Source organism: Uloborus diversus, chromosome 5 (assembly GCF_026930045.1).
Source record: "Uloborus diversus isolate 005 chromosome 5, Udiv.v.3.1, whole genome shotgun sequence".
NCBI classification, from domain to species: domain Eukaryota; kingdom Metazoa; phylum Arthropoda; class Arachnida; order Araneae; family Uloboridae; genus Uloborus; species Uloborus diversus.
In genome coordinates, this window is record NC_072735.1 from 160,190,270 (window position 1) to 160,209,725 (window position 19,456).

Below are 19,456 nucleotides of genomic sequence, written 5' to 3' on the forward strand. Positions count from 1 at the left end.
AAAATATATTTCAAAAATATTATAGATTCCATGGGAAAACGCAGAAAAGGAAAGACAATTACAAACCATGAATTGTTCTTTTAAATACTACATGCTTATTTTATTGATACGAAATTTCCATCTGTTTTTCAGAAACGAATGTCTAACTATTTGGCATCAATTTTGCAACCAATAATTCATAGCACCGAATGAAGGTTGTTTTCGAAGGTTCCGGAATATATTTTTCGATTTGTAACGTTGAGCATAACGACGGGCCACATGGATCGCCTACGCGGGTAACATCTGGCCCGCGGGTCGTAGGTTGGGCATCACTGATATAAATGATAAAGTGAGGATTAATGTGAAACAATCCTATGTAATTTTACTACAAAGCAATGTTTTTGCTGTAATAAAACATAAGTCTGCTCATACCGGCTTGGCTTATTTTCCACTCTAGCAGAAGTATCACGATTTTCGTTTATCCGGATTATCATTAGATCCGGTTACTCTGGATAAATGAGGTTCTACTGTACAATTCACTGTATTAAATTCAGAATTTTCAACCAGCTGGTGGCGTGATGGTTAGGCCCTGGCCTTCTGCGCCTGTGGACCCGGGTTCTGACCTGAGTGGCCAGTCGGTAGATTTTCGAGATGCAGAAAATCATCAACACCTATGTCGTATGATTATGCGGCATGTGAAAAATCCCTATTCGTTCGGCTTAGAATTCCCTAGGCAATGTTAAAATTCCTAGTGCAATTTCGCATCAAAGATAGCCCAGGTGCCTCCATCTGGTGGAAACTGGGCGTCAAAAACTACTGTGTCATGCATTAGCTCCTTAATGATGACACATAAAAGACTGATGCATTGTAGGGGAGCGCACTAGGTCTGGTTATGGCCCAGACGCCTCTTCAGGCGAGTCTCTTATACAGCCGCATTGGAAAAAAAATAAAAAAAATCAGAATTTCTTGTCCCAGGCAAGCATTATTCAAACTGGTAGGGGCAACATTTTTTACTGATAGTACTAGTTGCCAACCTTGACCTCGCCGCCATCGGCGGTTTCTTTGAATATTCTTTTCTTTATGCAGAACTCGCCCTAATCTAAATATTTTCTTTATATTATCGATTAGAATGTTTATTTGAAAAGAAAGAGAGATAAACTAAGAAATTGATCTATTTACCTTCATGAAACAATGGCTGTTGGCGTGGTCGTGGATGCTGCTGCCTTGACCTTCAGCCCAAGCTAGAAGCATCAAATTGTACTTGCCATTGCCTTCATCCACGAGATTCCGGGTATATCTGGAAAAATAATTCATTGTAAGGACTATGTTCATTTGGATTAAAGATTATAGTCATCTTAACATTACAATTTAAATTAAGTCCATCAAATTCAACTATTTATGTGATTAGCAAAAAAAAAAAAAAAACCTTTAATAAGCAAACTCACCATTCGTTATGATAAAAAAATGTTTTGTTACAAAATTACATTGAGTTGACATTAAAAATATAAAAAAACTGCCCATCATTTCTAAACAAAGAACACTGAGCAGTAAATTAAAAAAAAAAAAAAAACTTCAAAATGTTTCTGACATAATTCTTGTGTAAAATGACTTACTGGATCCAAATATGGACACCATTTTCCTCCATCACGTCTCACTTTTCAGAAATGCCCCCCCCCCCCTTTTTCTTCAGTTTTTTAGTTTCATAGTAATTGTTTTTATTTGGAGGGAAAGGGGGCATTATATTAGCCATTAGCACTTTTCAAAGGGTATAGAGAAGTGCAAAGTTGAAAATCATGATTTTTTGGAGCAAATTCGAAGACTCGACGGGCTTAGTACCCTAAAATATCTTTAAAATCGTTAAAACCGTTCTTTTTTTCTAGGTGTTGTTCTGCCATTTTTTTTCACTTATTTTTTGGCATAAGATCAAAGTATAGGACACACTCTTATGAGTCCTATATCCGGAACAATTTTCATGTTTTAAAAAATATTGAAAATAGCAGATGCATTGCATTTTCCATAGTCAGTCTTATTGCAGATCTTCAGTAAAGAACCATTTCGTATTATTCAACTTGCATTCCCAGATATAACTATGATTAAAATGAACTTTTGTATGCTTATAAAATAGCATTAATGTGTATATTTTAATAGTTTATCCCAGTTTCGCCGACATGTTAAATCTCCTCCAACCTTAACTATATCAATAAATAAGTTAACATTGAAAAATAACAAAAAAATCGGAAGGATACTTCGTGTCGGCGAAACTGGGAGGGCACCATAATTATTTCTGGTGATGCATCGGTTCTATTGTTTATCACTTTTTGATATAGTGAAGAAAAAAATGGAAGCAGTGCACCCCAGAAATATAAATATTTATTAATGCTACATTGCAAGCATATTTAAGTTCGTTTTTAATCATAATTATATCTGGGAATGTAAGTGGAGTAATACGGGACGGTTCTTTATACTACTGATCTGCGATGTGACTATGACTATTTATTTGTGAGTAGAATTTATTTATTAAACCTTTCAATAGTTTCAATCGCATATTAAAAATGTGCTACATCATGTTCAATAGTTGCATGAATGCTTTATCAATCAATTGCTCGCACTGGATATAAAAATTAAATTTATAAATATAATTAAAAAAAAAAACACAAGGCGGTTAAAAAATAATATAACTAGTTCTTTTTATTGAAAATTATTTTTCCTCCTTTGTTTATATGACATGTATACCAAGATTTAAACGACATATTAGTTAATGAGCAAAAATGAAAGAAAAATTTATTAGGGAATAAAAATATAAGGGATTTTCTCTCGGCAACTGAAAACTTCAGTTGCAAGCTTGAACAATTGAGCTTCTTATTTCCCTTAAAATGCAATTTTTTACAATTATATGGGTCATTTTCCCTAAACAGCGCAATTTGGACAGGGCAAGGAATGGCATTCACTGTGCCAGGGGAATGACACTTAGAGGAAATAATGTGTTTTACTGACAATATTATAATTTATGTAGGAAAAGGAAACAATTCTTTTATGAAATTGTAAAAGATCCAATGTCGTGGTGTCCAAAAAGTAGTTATTGTGGTTATTTGTTTCCTTTACATTTTACAGGGGAAGGACGACAGGGGAATGACAAAAATTAAAGTTAACTTATATATTGTCATAACTGCAAACAACAAATATCAATGTCACTTAAAGTAAGGGGGGGGGACTCTATACAAACAAAAGTCAATCATTCATTGAGCGATTATTACAAAATTAAATGAATTATCAAAGACAGGGTAATGACAGTCATTAAAAATACTTATCAAGATTTAACTTGAGATCACCCGAATAATACTCGACACCGTGTATTTATTCAAAAAGAACTAATTAAGATTATTTCTATGATGAGACCAGAATTCAAAGATTAAATTATGAGTTAATACAACTATTACCAGGTGTGAGAAACGTTCATTCCATTCCTCGACAGGGGAATGACAAAAAATCAAAGGACATTTTTTACTATTTTTTTTAAATAGTGCAAACCTTGAAAAGTTTTTATTTTTCTATTTTACAACATTGCATAACACTTGTTAAGTAGTTAAACAACAATTTCTGTACAAATATGCATGGCTTCCTGAATCTTTAGAGCTGATTTTGCTTTAAGATGGAGGTAGGGACACACAGGGGGAATGACATTTATCCTATCAAAAATTTATTTAAATGTATAATAATAATGGAGTGTTTGTTTTAACTTATTTTACAAACATAAAAACATGTTGTTAAAGCATTCTAGCGTCAGTTTTATTTCTATACTAATTAGTTTGTTATTTTTGGAGCAAGGACAAGAATTTAGCAGTTTAGAGAAAATGACCCATATGACAAGTTTAAGTATTGAAATTAACTGAGGTTTTCCTTAGCATTTTGAATTTTACGATCAAAATGCTATTATGCTCTTATTGTTGAATTATATTATTGTTTTCAAACAATTATTTGAAAACGCGTATAAAACTTATAAATTTCACTAAATTTTTTTCCTAATGATCAATAACGGAACGGTAAACTTTGGACAACCTTAGAAAAATTATTAAACGAAAAAGAATTAATCAGATTTCAGAAAAATAAATTATATTCAGAAATCTGAAATGACAACGAAGACGAATAATTACAAAACAATTAGACGTACTAACACATTAAGAACTCTTTCACTTCAGTTATTCATATTTTTTAAGTGCATATTGGTGGTTTAGTTTGCAAAAATCAAAACGTTTTCACTAACGAGCGTATCGCTTGAAAGATGAACCTTTAAAAATTTTTCGAAACTAGCTTATTACCCGGCGTTGCCCGGGTACTTCTCAATGCAACATATCATTTAGATAATTAAATGGATGAATTATATCTAAATGAGAGTAAAAAACTGCATTCACACCACTCTAGGCTCAAATTTTCAAAAGACTGTAAATAGCACAGAAAGTTGAGCATTTTCAGGAAAATAGCATCAAGTAAAAACGAAAAAGCATGAGACATGTTATCGGGGTTCTGTCAACGATATTCTTTGGTTCTTCAGGGTCCACTGGCACGTTGTCTGCGGTTGAATCATACGGGCGGTACATCCAATGTCTTAATGCAGAGACAAATTATTGTCTTGCATATCTTGTGGGACAACCTTTTGCGTGGTGCTTCGAATACGAAAACCGTTGTGCTGCCTTTGACGGTTTTGTATACCTCAAGACATTAAAGCACGCTATAGTACTCTTCACATACATTTTATTCTGGGAAAAAAATCATGGGGTGTTTTCCTAGAAAGAGTCGTGAATAAATTCAATTGCTTTTATCAGTTACAAATATATGCAAAATATGCCACCGTTACAATATTTTCAGATATGAAAATCATCCTCAATGGCCCAAAAGCTAAACAGATAGTCCACTGTTCAGAAAATAAGGAATTCGGTCTCTGTTACTAATAGCCGTTAACATTTCGTTTTACGGATAATTGACGGTGTTTTTACTTTCAAGGTTTCACGTGTTAGGTAGACTCATTTTATAATTTTTTTGTAAGTGTTCAGGAATGTAAGCACATTCCGTAGAAAACGTTCACTTAGTATAAATAACTTCACAAAATGTGTCTGTTTGCCCTTTCCGTGGCGATTTAGTAATATGCCGTGGAGTAATATTAGATAAGTGTAAATTGCATAAAAAGACGTACGTCAACTACATTTTATTTCCTATATTTATGTCGAATTTCTATGTTCGTAGGTAAAATTATTAATATTGGTGTTTTGCAACGATTCAAAATTTGTCTGGATTAAAATTTTATTTCAAATTTTTAAAACCTCACACTTGCCGTAAATGTTGTACATGATAACTCAAACTGATGCAGGTAGTAAGAGCACTTATTTAAGTTTGCTGCTCTGAAGTACTCCTTTGAGAATATCGAAATTTTAATTTGCAGAGACACAATCATCATTAGGGGTAGGAATGGTTCCACTGAATAATAGTTACCACAGAAACAGTTACAGTTATTATTTTAAGATACATAAAGCATTAAAAAGGGAGTACGTGGATGCGAACTTATGGAACGAACTATATAAAACCCGTCAATTGAACTGCCTTATAGAAAAAGAAATAGGCGTGCACATTTTAGTCACTATCCGCGTCGTTTTTATTTTATTTTATTTTTTTTTTTTTATTATTTGCAGGCCAAGAAATTAAAAGAAAGAAAAAAAAACGTCTTGTTTCTACTTACAACTGTATAATAGACAATTCTTTTGTTTATGTTTTACAAAAGCTTGTTACTCATTCTGTTCCCCATATCCGGTTGATGACGGTTGAATTACTTAATGGTAGTTACAAACAGTAATATTTTTCGATTGTTTACAATAAAAGTTATCGAACTGAGAGTCTTGTAACTGGAAATGGAGCTTTGCTCAACTAATTTCACGATGAAGACTAAAACGAAAAAACTTAATAATGTAGCGTAATATTTCGTCATGCCCATTTCAGTAGCAATCTCTTCGTGTCAAAAGTTGCCTCATGCCCGCTAACTGGTTTAAAATTATTGCTAGTCAGCGAAGATGCTCCTTCAGGTGTACTATTGCTTCGAGCATTAAAGTAATGTAAAATTTTAAACGATTAAGAAATTTGTTCACGTAAAAAATGGAGACATTTTTATGCATTTTAAAAGTTTAAATGTAAATTAATATTTCTTTACATTTTTCAAACTTTAAACTTTTATCCTTCTAAAACTATGAATTCCGCCGTATTAAATTTTTGTGTGGTTTCGAGTCTAAAGGTGCACAGCCTTTTACCCTACCATACATTAGCAATCCTAGTATGATAGTTTATGTACATGTAATTAACCCCATGAATATCCCCCTCCCCCTTGAATGATAAATTCAATCTACGCTACTATGCACAAAAATGATTATTTTGCAATTCATTAGCCATATTAGTATTTTTACCCCTGGTCTCTGATAACCTGGAGCGATTTCTGTGAAACATAGGTGAACTGAATTAGGTAAATCATGGAATAGTATAAATAGCATATACATATTGATTTGTTTAAGGATAATACAATACTAAATTATATTTCCGATGCAATGATGTCGTTTTAATATAAATTTAGTATTCTAATTGTAAAACTGTTGAAGACTGTACTTCGATAATACCTATCTCATTTTGGTATTTTCTGTGCTGTTTATGTATAGAAAATACAGATCAAAATTTCGTTTACAGTTACGATATTATTACTTGAAAACTTATTAGCGAAATTCGCAAGCAAATTGAAGAAGAACCACCGAGACTGATTTCAATGCATCCCTGTGTCTTTGCAGGGTGCAATTTAATAACTACTGAAAGACAGCATTTCTTTTTCGTTCGGCTTTCTTGTCAAACATGCTATACGTTTGTCGCTAAGGGACATTAACAGCCATTGTTGAGGATACTTTTTGTGTTGATTGCATTTAAAATATCTCCTGGTGGTTATACGTTGTTAACCATTTTCATTTGCTTTGAACCAAAGTTCACAAATACCGAAGTTGAACCGAATTACTTAAAGATTCGACGTAAATCAAGCAATAATTTACGTCGAATAAGACGTAATATAGTCTAAAAAGAATATTTAAAAATTGATAAATAAAGAAAATTTAAAAATTGGAAATTGGTTTGATAAGGATCATAGAACATTAAATAAAATTTCTGTTGCAAGGATGAAATAGATGTGGTTTTAATAAAAGTAGTCTAATGTTGAAACAGTCGAAGATTGTACGTCAATATTGAATGCAATACTATTACCTTACTCATGTTTGTATTTTCTTGCTATTAACGGGATAAACACTGATCAAAAATTACACGAAACCTTACTGTTGTGGATTTTATAATTAAACAATATTTAAAAATTATAATTCAACGGTAGCATTCAAATTAAGTAGCACCATGAGTAGCATCAATGAACCCCTGGGGCCTCGTAGGTCGCAGTTTAAGAAACGACGTTACAGCATCATTTATTATATCTACGGCTTTCTCGCCAAACATGCTTCAACGCTCATCGCTAAACGGCATTGACGGCCATCGTTTAGGATACGTTTTGTGTTGATTGCAGTTAAAATAGCTCCTGGTGGTTATATGTTCATAACCGTTTTCATCATTTGCTTTGAACCAAGGTTCACAAATTTAACGATGAAAGTCAATCTTTGAAGAAACTTCATCTAGGGCAGTTTTTTACGGTTTTTCGTTTAGACTAAATTCATAACTATACAAAAATTAGTTCGTGCAGAAAAGAGCAATTTTATGACTCAAAATATGAAATTAGACCTCTTTGGGTGTTTTTAAAATTCCAAAAACCCGCTTTAATGAATTCCTGTGCAACAATTTACCTTTGTGCCAAATTTGGAAGAAATCCGACGAAAACTGTGGATTTGTATAAGGAACATACCCACAAACATACATCTATTTTTACATATATAGATTAGTCAAATTACTCTCTAATACGAAGAGATTAGGGCGGGAGGGGGGAGTAAAACAATGGAAAAAGAAGAAAAAGAAATCTAAAACTGACGATTCAAAATAACTGTTGGAAAGTTGTCCGAAGCTACAATGATTTCATTCTACAGTTAATGTATCTTAATATTCAATTTCCTCTTTGCTATTCATACTACTCAGAGAAAATTGGCTTTTTCCTCTCTCTTTCAACGTTTTAGCTTTCTCATTTATCATGGAAATTTTGCCAAGCTGTTTTTCATAGTTCGTGAAACTTTATTGATGTCATTGCTGTATAATCTCCATACTGTTCTTTATCATCACGCTGGTTTAATTAACTTTTTAAAGAAATACTGCGCGTTAAAATTAATTTAGCAAGCAAGTAATGCAAACTTTTTAAGAACTTTGAAATTGGAGCAATCGTTTATGCAGCAATCCTTTCAATTCCAATATCGAAAATTTGAATTTCAACTGCTACAGCCGAGCGTTTGAAAAATCTTGCAGTTCTTCAAACGCTTGCAACTTTCCAAACATCACTGATCGATTAGCTGTAAAAAATATGAGTTTTTAAAAGATTCCTTTTTTAAAATCTCCATTAGTCTGTTGTGCTAACGCATATTTTTTCCCCTCAACTCGCCCATCAAGGTCCTTTCATAGCAGCGAAAATTGTTGATATTCATCGAAACGAGTATTCTTGTCAATCCGTCTCTACAAGTTTTATTAGTAACAATACGATGGCGAAATTAAAAGTAAAACAAAATGCTTTTTTTAACGAAGTTAGCGGGTGATACGTGAACTATCACGCAAATGTCATCTACAATGCTCATTTTAAGAAATTTTTGCTATGTTGTTGCATACAATGGTACAAATTCTGGTGCTTTTTGAACCAATGAGACACACATTTCAGGATGACACAAAATGAAAATTACACAAGTATAGTATACGCTTTTATTGGGTGAAAAACATAAGTGAATGGATAAAGTATAGTGTCGCTCTAGTAACTTAATACTTGACCTTCGAGGAGCTTTTTTATGTTAGGGTTGAAAGAGAAGAAAAGATTATATTCTCACAGCGCCAATAATAATCGTTAATGCAAAGTATAAGGATTTTCTTTAACCCTATTTTAACAAATGGAGTTGTTTAAACCTCCGCGGATAGGAAGTCGTCTACGTATCAGAGATAAACAAAGTTGACAAAAACATTTAAGAACAACAAATTCAAAGCACCTTCATTTAAATATAAGCAAATGAAATGTGGTCCTCTTTTACTTTAATTCCTCAATTCATAAATCGTAACTCTTTTTTTTCTTTTGTGCCAGAAAGTGAGAGTGCAAAAACAAACTTAGGTTAATTATCCTACTCTCATCGACTTTCCTCATAAGCTATACATAAAAACGTATATAAAAAATTTACAAGTCCGATCGTATAGTTATCGAAGCAGAATTGATCAAATCTTAGGGTTGTCGCAATTTTTCAATAATTCTCTAATTCTAGTGGTTTTTTGCAGGTATCTTCAAATATTGCACGAATCTACAAATTTTCTGCAGATTTTTGAAATTAGAAGGAAGAGCTAAATTTTTTGCTAATCACGCTTATTTGGCTCGAAACATTTTCGCAGGAAAAAGAGGAAATTGAAAGGAACAAGTGAAAATAACCTCTAAAATTTTTCTTTCTACGAGTTTGAAATCTGAATGTTTTTTTTTGGGGGGGGGGGGAGGTTGGGAACATGCTTAACGTTTTTATAAGCTCATACCTGAAAAATTACGGAATTTTGTTTTTTAAACTTTAATTAACGTTTTTTTTGTACTGAAATGGAAAAAAAAATAATAAATTGACGCCTCCACCCTGGAATTTGAATCAGTTTTTTCCTCCCTTTTTGTGCTAAAAAATGAGCAGCAAAGTTTAAAAATTTGCACATTTTGTTTCAAATTTTAATTTTTACTTTTTTTGTGCTGGAAAAGGGAAGAAATTGACTGATTAGTTTTCATTGGCCATGTACGGTGCAAATGTGGGACACTATGTTACGAAGTACGTCATATTTCCTCTTTTTTTATCGATCAGTTCAGATTGCTACGCATTCAATTTAATTTTTGCGTAATGTAAGGAAACTGGGGATAAAAAATATGTTTACAGTTAGTGGTCTGTAAGACAGTTCATTGACTGAAACACGCGCGCCTCATAGAGGTCACTGGGTACAACTAGAACTTTCTTATGGTGCCTCTCTCTCTCTTATTTCTTCATTCGGAAGGTCAAGGAAGAAATCATCTGAGGATCGGTAAACATGGTCTGATGGGAAGTGGGGCGACTGATGCAATTGCAGTATGCTGTTGCAGGAAAAATCATGATGTAGTGTGATTAATCAAAAGAGCAACATCAACAATTCCTAGGAATTCAGATTTTACTGGGAAGAATTGAAGAGGGAAGACTATCGGTCTCCACCGGCTACATTGCGATTAAAAGGAAAACAAAAGGGCGATTAAATATCATCTGAAAACCACTAGATTAAAAAACAAGTTGAATGGTTGGCTGGAACAGGGGCGGACTGGGTCCCGCAAAAGGGTGTCAACCTTGGCTTCCAAAAAGCGCAAAAAAAAAAAAAAAAAAGTGTAAAAAAAGGTGTAATTAAAAAAAAGGTGCGGACAAAAGAGAAAAGGAAAAAAAAAGGTACATAGAGAAACGAGTTTAAAGGGAAAAAAAACGAAGAGAAGTCGTACAGGTTTGTGAGCGCAAAAAAAAGAGAGGAAATTGCGTCAAAATATTTAAAAAATAAATAAATTTAAAAAAAACTTTTTAAATTAAAAAAGGTGTTCAGCATCGAGGGCGCATTGACTGATGGGCCGGTCGGCCAGTCCGCCCCTGGGCTGGAACAACGTTGGATATTACAAAATATAGATTTTACAGTAAAGCGTTTTTTCTGAGAGTTCTATTAAAAATGAAAAAACTGCCAAGAAAATGTCACATCCAACGTTGCTCTACTGTAATAAACATTTTCCTCTAAAAGATCAAAGATAAATTCAAATGTTGTTTTTTTTTTTTTTTTTCACAAACCAACCAACATTTTTCACCGAAAAACCAATTTTGGAAAAAAAAAAAAAAACATACATTGTTGTACCATTTGACCATTCAGTTGATGATTGTAAAATGTGCAAAAATCACTAAGTATTTGGTAAAATCATTTCAACCAAAATCCAGATGCAACTTTTATGAACCAATTTACTCCAACAAATTTATTCAAAAATAACTGATGTAAATTCACGAAAATTAAGAGCATTCAGAAAAATACTTTTCCACCTCTGGTAATAAATGTTATCGTCTACTTTTTTTTTCTCGCATAAAATACCGTGTTTCTCTGTCTTTTTTTTTCTCCGACGAGATATTTTTTGCATTTGTTTTTATTTCTGTATCTTTTTTAGTGTTAGCTGTGGATATATTTTTTTCTAATTGCTTTAGCATTATGGAATGGCTATTAAAGTTTTTTGTGTGATATTTAGTATAAATAAACAAAATTTATGCAAAACTACAACATTTAGAAACATGGCCTGATCAATTATAGATCATAGAAATTCAAAAAGACAAAAATAAAAGAACGTTTCAAAAAATGAAAATAGCTATGTTTCAAAACCTGGTTGCAATCCTTGATAGAAAAAACTTGAATTTGCCAGAAACATCCGTCCTACTGTACTAAAACTTTTAATGCGAGCCCTAGTTATGTTGGGTAAGAAAATTTTAATCTATTTGTAAGACACAAAAAAATGAGAGTAACTATGCAAAAATACCTTAGTAGTCCGTACAGAAAGTACTGGATTACTTCTGTACTTTTAATGGTTACATATATTTTAGCGGGAAGTTTTTACAGTTACCTGCATGGTTCTTTGCTATCCGTCGGCGTTGCGTGAAAGTTGTTTGAATATCAACCGGGAGTTTTTTTTCAGCGTTGCGGAGTCGGAGTTAAAATGACTGACTCCGACTCCGGGAATTTTAGAGCCCTCGACTTCGGTTCCTTAACCCCCAAATACAGTCCGACTCTGGCTTTGGAAGCACTGGCGGAGTTGCTGGACTTTAGGGGAAAATGGTCGAATCCGACTCTGACTCTTGTTGAAACTTTCAACTTTCGACTCACGCTTCTTTTTCCCCAAAATCTGTCCGAATCCGACTCCAAAGCATGGTTTTTTGGTCTAGCAGTTATTAGAATAAATTTTGCTACGTATTTGCAACACTAAAAAAAAAATAAAAATAAATAGTAAAACCAAAAAGGTAATATTGAACAGGGCGTTTTTTTTTTTTTTTTTTCAGAATTTTTTTTCTTAAACTTGTAATCTGCTTAGAGATAGCGATTAAAAATAAAGTAAAATGCTTTGAATGCTTGAAAAAAAAATGAGAGAGATAGAGAAAGAAAAAAAAAAATAAATAAAATAAAACGATTAGATAGAGATGAAATGGTTAATAACAGAACAATAATTGCTTGAACCGTTAGTCATTAAAAAACTGCAATGTAAACATTCGACTTTCTATTTATTTTGAGCTACTTTTAGCAGATTTTTTTTGCAATATATTCTATTACTTTTAGCAAAAAATTATTTTTATAACAAATTTAACCCATTAGAAAATTGTTACATATCACGTAATGAAGAAACGCAGAATAAGGATAAAAAAACCTCAAACTTATCTTTATCAATTTTAAGTATTAAAAATGATTTTCTTATATTTTTAATCCAGTGATTTACAACTGATCCAGCGAACTGGCATCGGTACTCTGCAAATTCTAACCGGTACTCCTAGATTTTCACTTGTTCGTATAAAATAAATAAAATAGAAAAGTAAACAAGCAAAAACAACAGCCATATTAAAAATTTAATGCTTCAAAAATCGAAATGAATAAAAACAATACAAGTTGGTCATGCTCCAACCCCCTCGGCCCTATAGTCCAAGCTCATACCGGCTTGATACCGGCGCGTTTTTTCAACGCTTTGATTTAGCATGACTAATTTTCAAAACCTTAATATCTCCTGCAATACAAATGATGACGAAATTTTCCCTTCTAGAAGAGATTTTCCCCCTGTATTTTCTCGAAAATGAGAAGAGGTTCGTTCTACATTCCAAAACAACGCAACCCCTCAATTTAGTTCGAAGGGACCTCGCTTTCCCCCGAACCAGAGTCGTGGCTCGTTAAGTGCAGACCGGTTTTTCGCTTAATAACAGACGGAAAAAACGTACAAAACAACATCCTTCTCAAAAAGATTCCAGAAATTCAAGCTAGAGCTGATGAAACTTTTATTAGATCTTGAGTTTGACAAACAGGTGTTTTAAGCACCTGTTTGACTCATAGAACGAAACTTAAATCAAACAAAATAAGCCTTTCATATTTAAACAGATGAAAACTCAAATGATTAAAGAATCGGGAAGTTCTAAGGGAGTATTTATTTAGATTACTCACGTCTGAATGCACAGCATTTAAAACCAGCAGGACTAAATAAAGACGAAGTTTTGATTGTTTATCTGAAAGTCATTAAACTAATAAATGTTGCGAACATTGTGTGCAACGCTTTTATAAAATTAAGTACAATGCATGAAGATTGAAACCTAACCGTAATATGCAATGACATCATATACAAACTAAAATTAGCTTTTATGGTGTTAATATTGAAATATTTTTACAGAATTTTTTTCGATTCGGATAGCACAGTGGTGGGGGACGAACTGGGGGCCGCAGGTAAAGGCAAGGGGTACTTTGTATTAACTATAAGGCGATCATAGTTAAAGTACGATTTCAAAACGTTCTTTCGTTTAATGACGCACTTCATATTTCCCTAGAATAATGGCGAAGCAATGAAATTTTCTTCGACGAAGAAAAAAAAATAGTTCCAATGTTTCACTGTCGGTATAATGCACTCGATAGAACAACTCTTTTATTTATTTTTAAAAAATTAATAAAAATTAAATTATTTCTGAAGATCAGAAGAAATTTTCCACACCTCCTTTTTATCCTCGCTTTGTCTGTGTTGTGCAAGGTTGTGCACAGGGGGGGGGGGAAGAAGGGACACTGTTGGCCTGGGTCTGAGCCAGGGCCTGATTACCAAATAGGCAATGTAGGCAGTAGCCTAGGGGCCCCGAGGTCCTGAGGTGCCCCGGAGAAATATCAAAGTTGCAAATACAAAAAAAAAAAAAGTTATATTTTCTTCAAAAAAAAGGGGGGGGGGTGCTCCTTCCTTGTTTGTATTCAATAAAAATATATGTGTTGCGCGTTGGGTATGAAAAATTTAGACGCTACAAGTCCCCGCCCCTGTTTTCTGGCTTCGCGATGACTCTAGGGGGCCCCATCACTTCTAATGCCTAAGGGCCTCCGACTCCTTGACCCGGCGCTGGTCTGAACCTGAGGCGGCCCGAGATTTGTGAAATAAGGGGTGATATATGTGTTGGGACGTAGGGGCAAACAATATGGAAGAGGCCCGTAAAAGTCTTAAGTCCCGTATTGGGTGACGGGCCATAAAATTTTTATGCACATCTCTGACGATGTACACGTAACGTCTTAGTAATAACATAGCTCCAATACAGCAATTTAAACTCTGATAGCGCCAGAAATTTTGAGTATTTTTTTCCTTTTCCAAACAAAATTCCATTGCCTCACAACTGTTTTGGTAAAATATCCAAGTCATTCTGACCGAAATATATATATATATATATATATATATATATTGGAGTCGTAACTTTATTTGCAACCACCCTACACTGTGTATAACAGATGTAGACAAAAGTACCTTGAGTTTTCTAACTCTACAAAAGGTGCAGCATATCGGAAAAGTTTCGGAACCTTTGAATAAGAGATAATAATATTTACTAATAATAAAGCTGAAAGTCTCTCTGTCTGGATCTCTGTCCGGATCTCTGTCTGTCAGGATCTCTGTGACGCGCATAGCGCCTAGACCGTTCGACCGATTTTCATGAAATTTGGCACATAATTAGTTTGTAGCATGGGGATGTGCACCTCGAAGCGATTTTTGAAGAACTTAGTTTTTTCCTTTTTCTATTCCAATTTTAAGAACATTTTTCCGAGCAAAATTATCATAATATGGACGAGTAAATTATCAAGTTATCACAACATAGAACCGTAACATGGGCAAGCCAATTGGCGAGAAATTCACCATACATTATTTGTAAATATACAGGCGAACCGAAAGACCTTTTAATTTTCTACTACGGGCAAAGCCGTGCGGGTACCACTAGTTATATAAAACTTTTTAGTTTCAAAAAGCAAAACTAAACCTAACACATTTTTCAATCCATTGTGAAATAATTTAGCATTTTACCATTACATATTTTTATACACATAAATTTATATCATAAGTTTTCAATATTCTAAAGTAACCGATTGTGTACAATTTCAATATATCACGACTGTAACAGAAATACCATATTATCCTTCGCATTGGAACGTTGTCTGAGCAAACGAGGAAAACATGGTCTTATGTGATAATGTGATAGCTTTAATAATTGAATTGAATTTCGGAATTCTTTAAAAGGATACCCGTAGATACCCATGGAGACAGGTTGAGAACCTTGCAGAATACCCATGGACCTCCCTACGAGGCTTTCAAGAACCTTTAAAAGAATATCTGTGGATACCCTTTTGAAGACAACTCGAGAACCTTTTAAATAATCCTCGAGGACCCCTTCGCGAGGACAACTCAAGAACCCTTCAAAAATACTTATGTGTCCCTACGAGGGCAACTCGAGAATGATTCAAAGATTACTCGTGGACCCTTTTCGAGGACAACTCGAGGACCATTTGAGTTTGTAAATATACAGGCGAACCGAAAGACCTTTTAATTTTCTACTACGGGCAAAGCCGTGCGGGTACCACTAGTTATATAAAACTTTTTAGTTTCAAAAAGCAAAACTAAACCTAACACATTTTTCTTTCCACGTTAGAGAACCATGGTTCTCTAACGTGGACAGCTCCAGAACTTTTTAAAGAACACCAGCAGACTTCTTTGAAGGCTATCTGTGGAGAACCGCTGAGCCACTGATAAACTGTGACGCATTTAAAACCTGATCTCGAAAGATTATGAACAGCAATTGCCATTGATCTACGATTTTCTATTGATTTATTCTGCATGTGAGTATGAGTGCGTATTGTAATGTTGAAATTAAGGACTTGAACTCTGCTCTGCACATTTGATATTATGTTCTTAAATTCTTGGTCTTAAGCGATTTTTAACTGGGTCCTTCCGATTTTTAACCATGTACTAAAATATAGTTCATGATTTGCAAATAACTCTTCAAGTTCATTTTCAGAACTTACGAGTGTGTCAAAACGCGATGCGTAGTTTCAGTTCAAAACGTTTTCATTCATTTTCTTTCGAATGTATATTGTAACATTTGTAGAGCAAAAGAAACCAAATAATAGAGTAATATTTCAAAGCTGTTTCAAAATGAAACCTCTGCAATGTTGCCTATTTATCACTGAACTAAATGCAAAACACGAACCAAGTACCAGTGTGGGTAATGCGAGGGGGAAAAATTGTAATCATAAGTAATTAGAAATTGAAAAAAAATATTTTGAAAAGTTTCCGACCAAACACGACAGTGCTGCTTTAATTGTAAACTTGTACATTTTCACAAGTAGTGCCTGCACAGTTGGCGTAAAAAGTTTCAAGACCCTGTGAAAATCTTTGCCGCTGCCCGCTGCAAACTCCATACTTATCATACCCCTACACAAAATTTATACCCTAGTGACGTGAAACAACTTTGCCAATTAAGAATTATCTCAGTTCTGTTGTTGGTGAGCTAAAACAATTTTATAAAGTAAAATAACTGCAGAGATGGAAGAAATAAACTAAGTCAACCTCTAACATCACACAAACTAGAATAATGTAATCCGTGGCGTTCCTAGCATAAGTGTCGATCGGAGAGGTTATATGCGGGGGCATCTTTCCCCCCTACCTACCAAAAAAAATAAATGCTGAATGAAAACATTATAGTTCATTCAATTTTCAGAAACAACTCATTTTTATTTTTGTGATGCAAAAAAAAAAAAATAATAATAATAATAATAATAAAAAAATAAATAAATAAAAAATAAAAAATAAAAAATAAATAAATAAATTAAAAAAATAAATAAATTAAAAAAATAAAAATAATAATAATAAATAAAAATAAATTAATAAAAAGACAAATATAAATTACGAATCTATTTTACAAAACATTTTGCCATAGGCACATATGTAACCGCTCCTTCATGCAATATTATGATTTATTTTCTTTAATATTTGGTAGATTAAGCATAATTTAAGATACATTCGGGAATTTTCAGGATGAAAGCATTTACATTTTTTAAACTCTTAAATCTCATTTAGGTGTCATACCCCAGATAAGTGTCACCCCAGACGGAACGGTCTCCCCTCCCCCCCCTAGTGAAGCTACTGAATACTATAATATCAAAAAATCATTTCCGTCATAAGTTACCTGATTATTTCCTATTTCATGATAAAAATACAAAATATTTTTACACGAAGCTTCGTGAAATCGCACCGGTCATGTAGGCAGTAAGTTTTAGGTTTGTTTCGTCTTACTCTCATTTATAATTATTTTTTTGATTCAGGTAAGATTTCAAACAACTGAAATAATTTAATCTAGAGGAGAACTCGTAAATAAAAATTAAACAAAGATATGGCTTTCTGAAATCTTGCACAACTACTTAATACAGCATTGCGTGTAATGTAATTAGGGTTTTAAGTCTTATAGTAAAGTAAAAGCTTCTGACAAACTAATGAAAACAATAGAGTATTATTAAAAATGAAATTTTTTAAAAAAAATCACGATGTAAATTTTTAATTTCTCTTTTCTTTGCCTAGTTAAACCATAAAAGGGAAAAACAGGTAAAAAAAAAAGTAAAATTAGGGAACAAATGCATGAAGGAATTTGTTTATTTATGAAAGAATAAACAAGGTCAAAATGAGCATGAAATTCCGTAAAATTGTATCGAATAAAAATGGAATCAACTGATTACTTTTTCAGGAAAAGGAAGTGCGTTTTGTAAAACATTTGTTAACGTAGCGGAAATGGAGGCTTGTTGTTCACCAGTTGCTTAATCCATTTCGTAGTAAATCATAAAAATTGAAACAAAAATGCAGACAATAATTGCTCGAACCTGTGAAAAACGCAGTTGAACTAATTTTGAAACGTGATCAAACGAACGTTTTTCTTTCTTTCCTTTTTTTTTTCAGTACTTCTCTGGTATTGAAATTCAATGAAAATTCATTTTAGGAAGGTATTAATTGAATATTTGTTGGTTTCAATAAACACAGAAGCAGCTGCATCTATTTGAGTCAATATTTATAAGCACTTTAGCTCTACATGTAATTGAATGTTAGCATTAGGGTTTCCAATCCCGTAATCCCGATCTCAAATCCCGCATGATATTTAGCGAGATTTATCCCACGGAATTGAGATCAAAATCCCGCAAGATTTTCAATACGGTAAATATTTTTTATGCTAACGTCCCCCCCCCCTTTGCCGCTTTTAAACTAATATTTTCAAAAGCATCATCTAAAGTTTGAATCACCTTCTCGTGTTTCTGCAAGAAGAACAATAAAAACTTTGTGTCTCATATGACAAAATATGGATTTACCATTTAAGAACAAAAAAAAAAAAAAAAACAATATATGTTACTGAGAATGAATTAGTGTCCTCATTCAAGGTTTCAGTTTTCATACGTTCAGCAATTGAGAAAATTTGTAAAAATAATAGGTGTTTTCGAAAACCATCACTAAAATAGGAAATTCATAGAATTGCGCTTTAGAAAAAAAAAATGAGAAAGTGTAATACACAGAACAGATTCCAAAACCTGCTAGAGTAGCTCGAAAGCAATGTTGGAACGTTTCTGTAAGCTTGAGGAATATGCACTCAAAACCTTTAATTTGCTAAAAGTGCTCAATACTTTTCACCGAAGAAGAAAGCAATGAAAAACCGAACAGTAGTTGCTAATTGGGATGTGACGTTTTTGTACTCTGTAATTGATTTCGGAATTCGAGATTAATTGAAGTAACACAAGTAGTCCTTCCTAAATGACACGACTTCTTCCATTTGACATTAAACTTTCAAAAATCAAGTCAATGGATTGGCTCTTTACAATCATAAAATCTCGCGGGATCGAATTCAGTGTGAGATTGGAAACCCTAGTTAGCATTCAATTTGTATATTATGATCTTCACAAAACTGTCTTCTATGTCTTTCGTATGAGTTCTCTATCTCTTAAAATTATCAAAGGGTCCACTCCCTTGAAGCGTTTAGAGCCAAGCACCTGCATACCAATTTTTGATTAAATCATTTCATTACTTCGTGAAGCATAATACTCAGGCTTACAATGAAAAACCGTTCTCCACCCATTCTTCTTATGTCCTTTGGCACTGAAAGGTAATTAGTATTTATGATTGAGGTTCACCTCTATACCAATTTTTATTGGAATCGACTAAAAAATCGTTCAATTTCACCAATTTGAAAACTGGAAGTATTTAGTGTCC

General features: G+C 33.3%; 1 protein-coding gene across 1 annotated transcript in view; it reads right to left on the reverse strand.

Moving 5' to 3' along the window:
* LOC129222278 (cysteine dioxygenase type 1-like) overlaps positions 1 to 19,456 on the reverse strand; it is a 40,016-nt gene that overhangs the window by 18,134 nt on the left and 2,426 nt on the right. Inside the window, exon 2 of the mRNA XM_054856760.1 lies at positions 1,159 to 1,276. Coding sequence (XP_054712735.1) covers positions 1,159 to 1,276 — 118 coding nt within the window. The remainder of the gene's footprint in view (positions 1 to 1,158; positions 1,277 to 19,456) is intronic.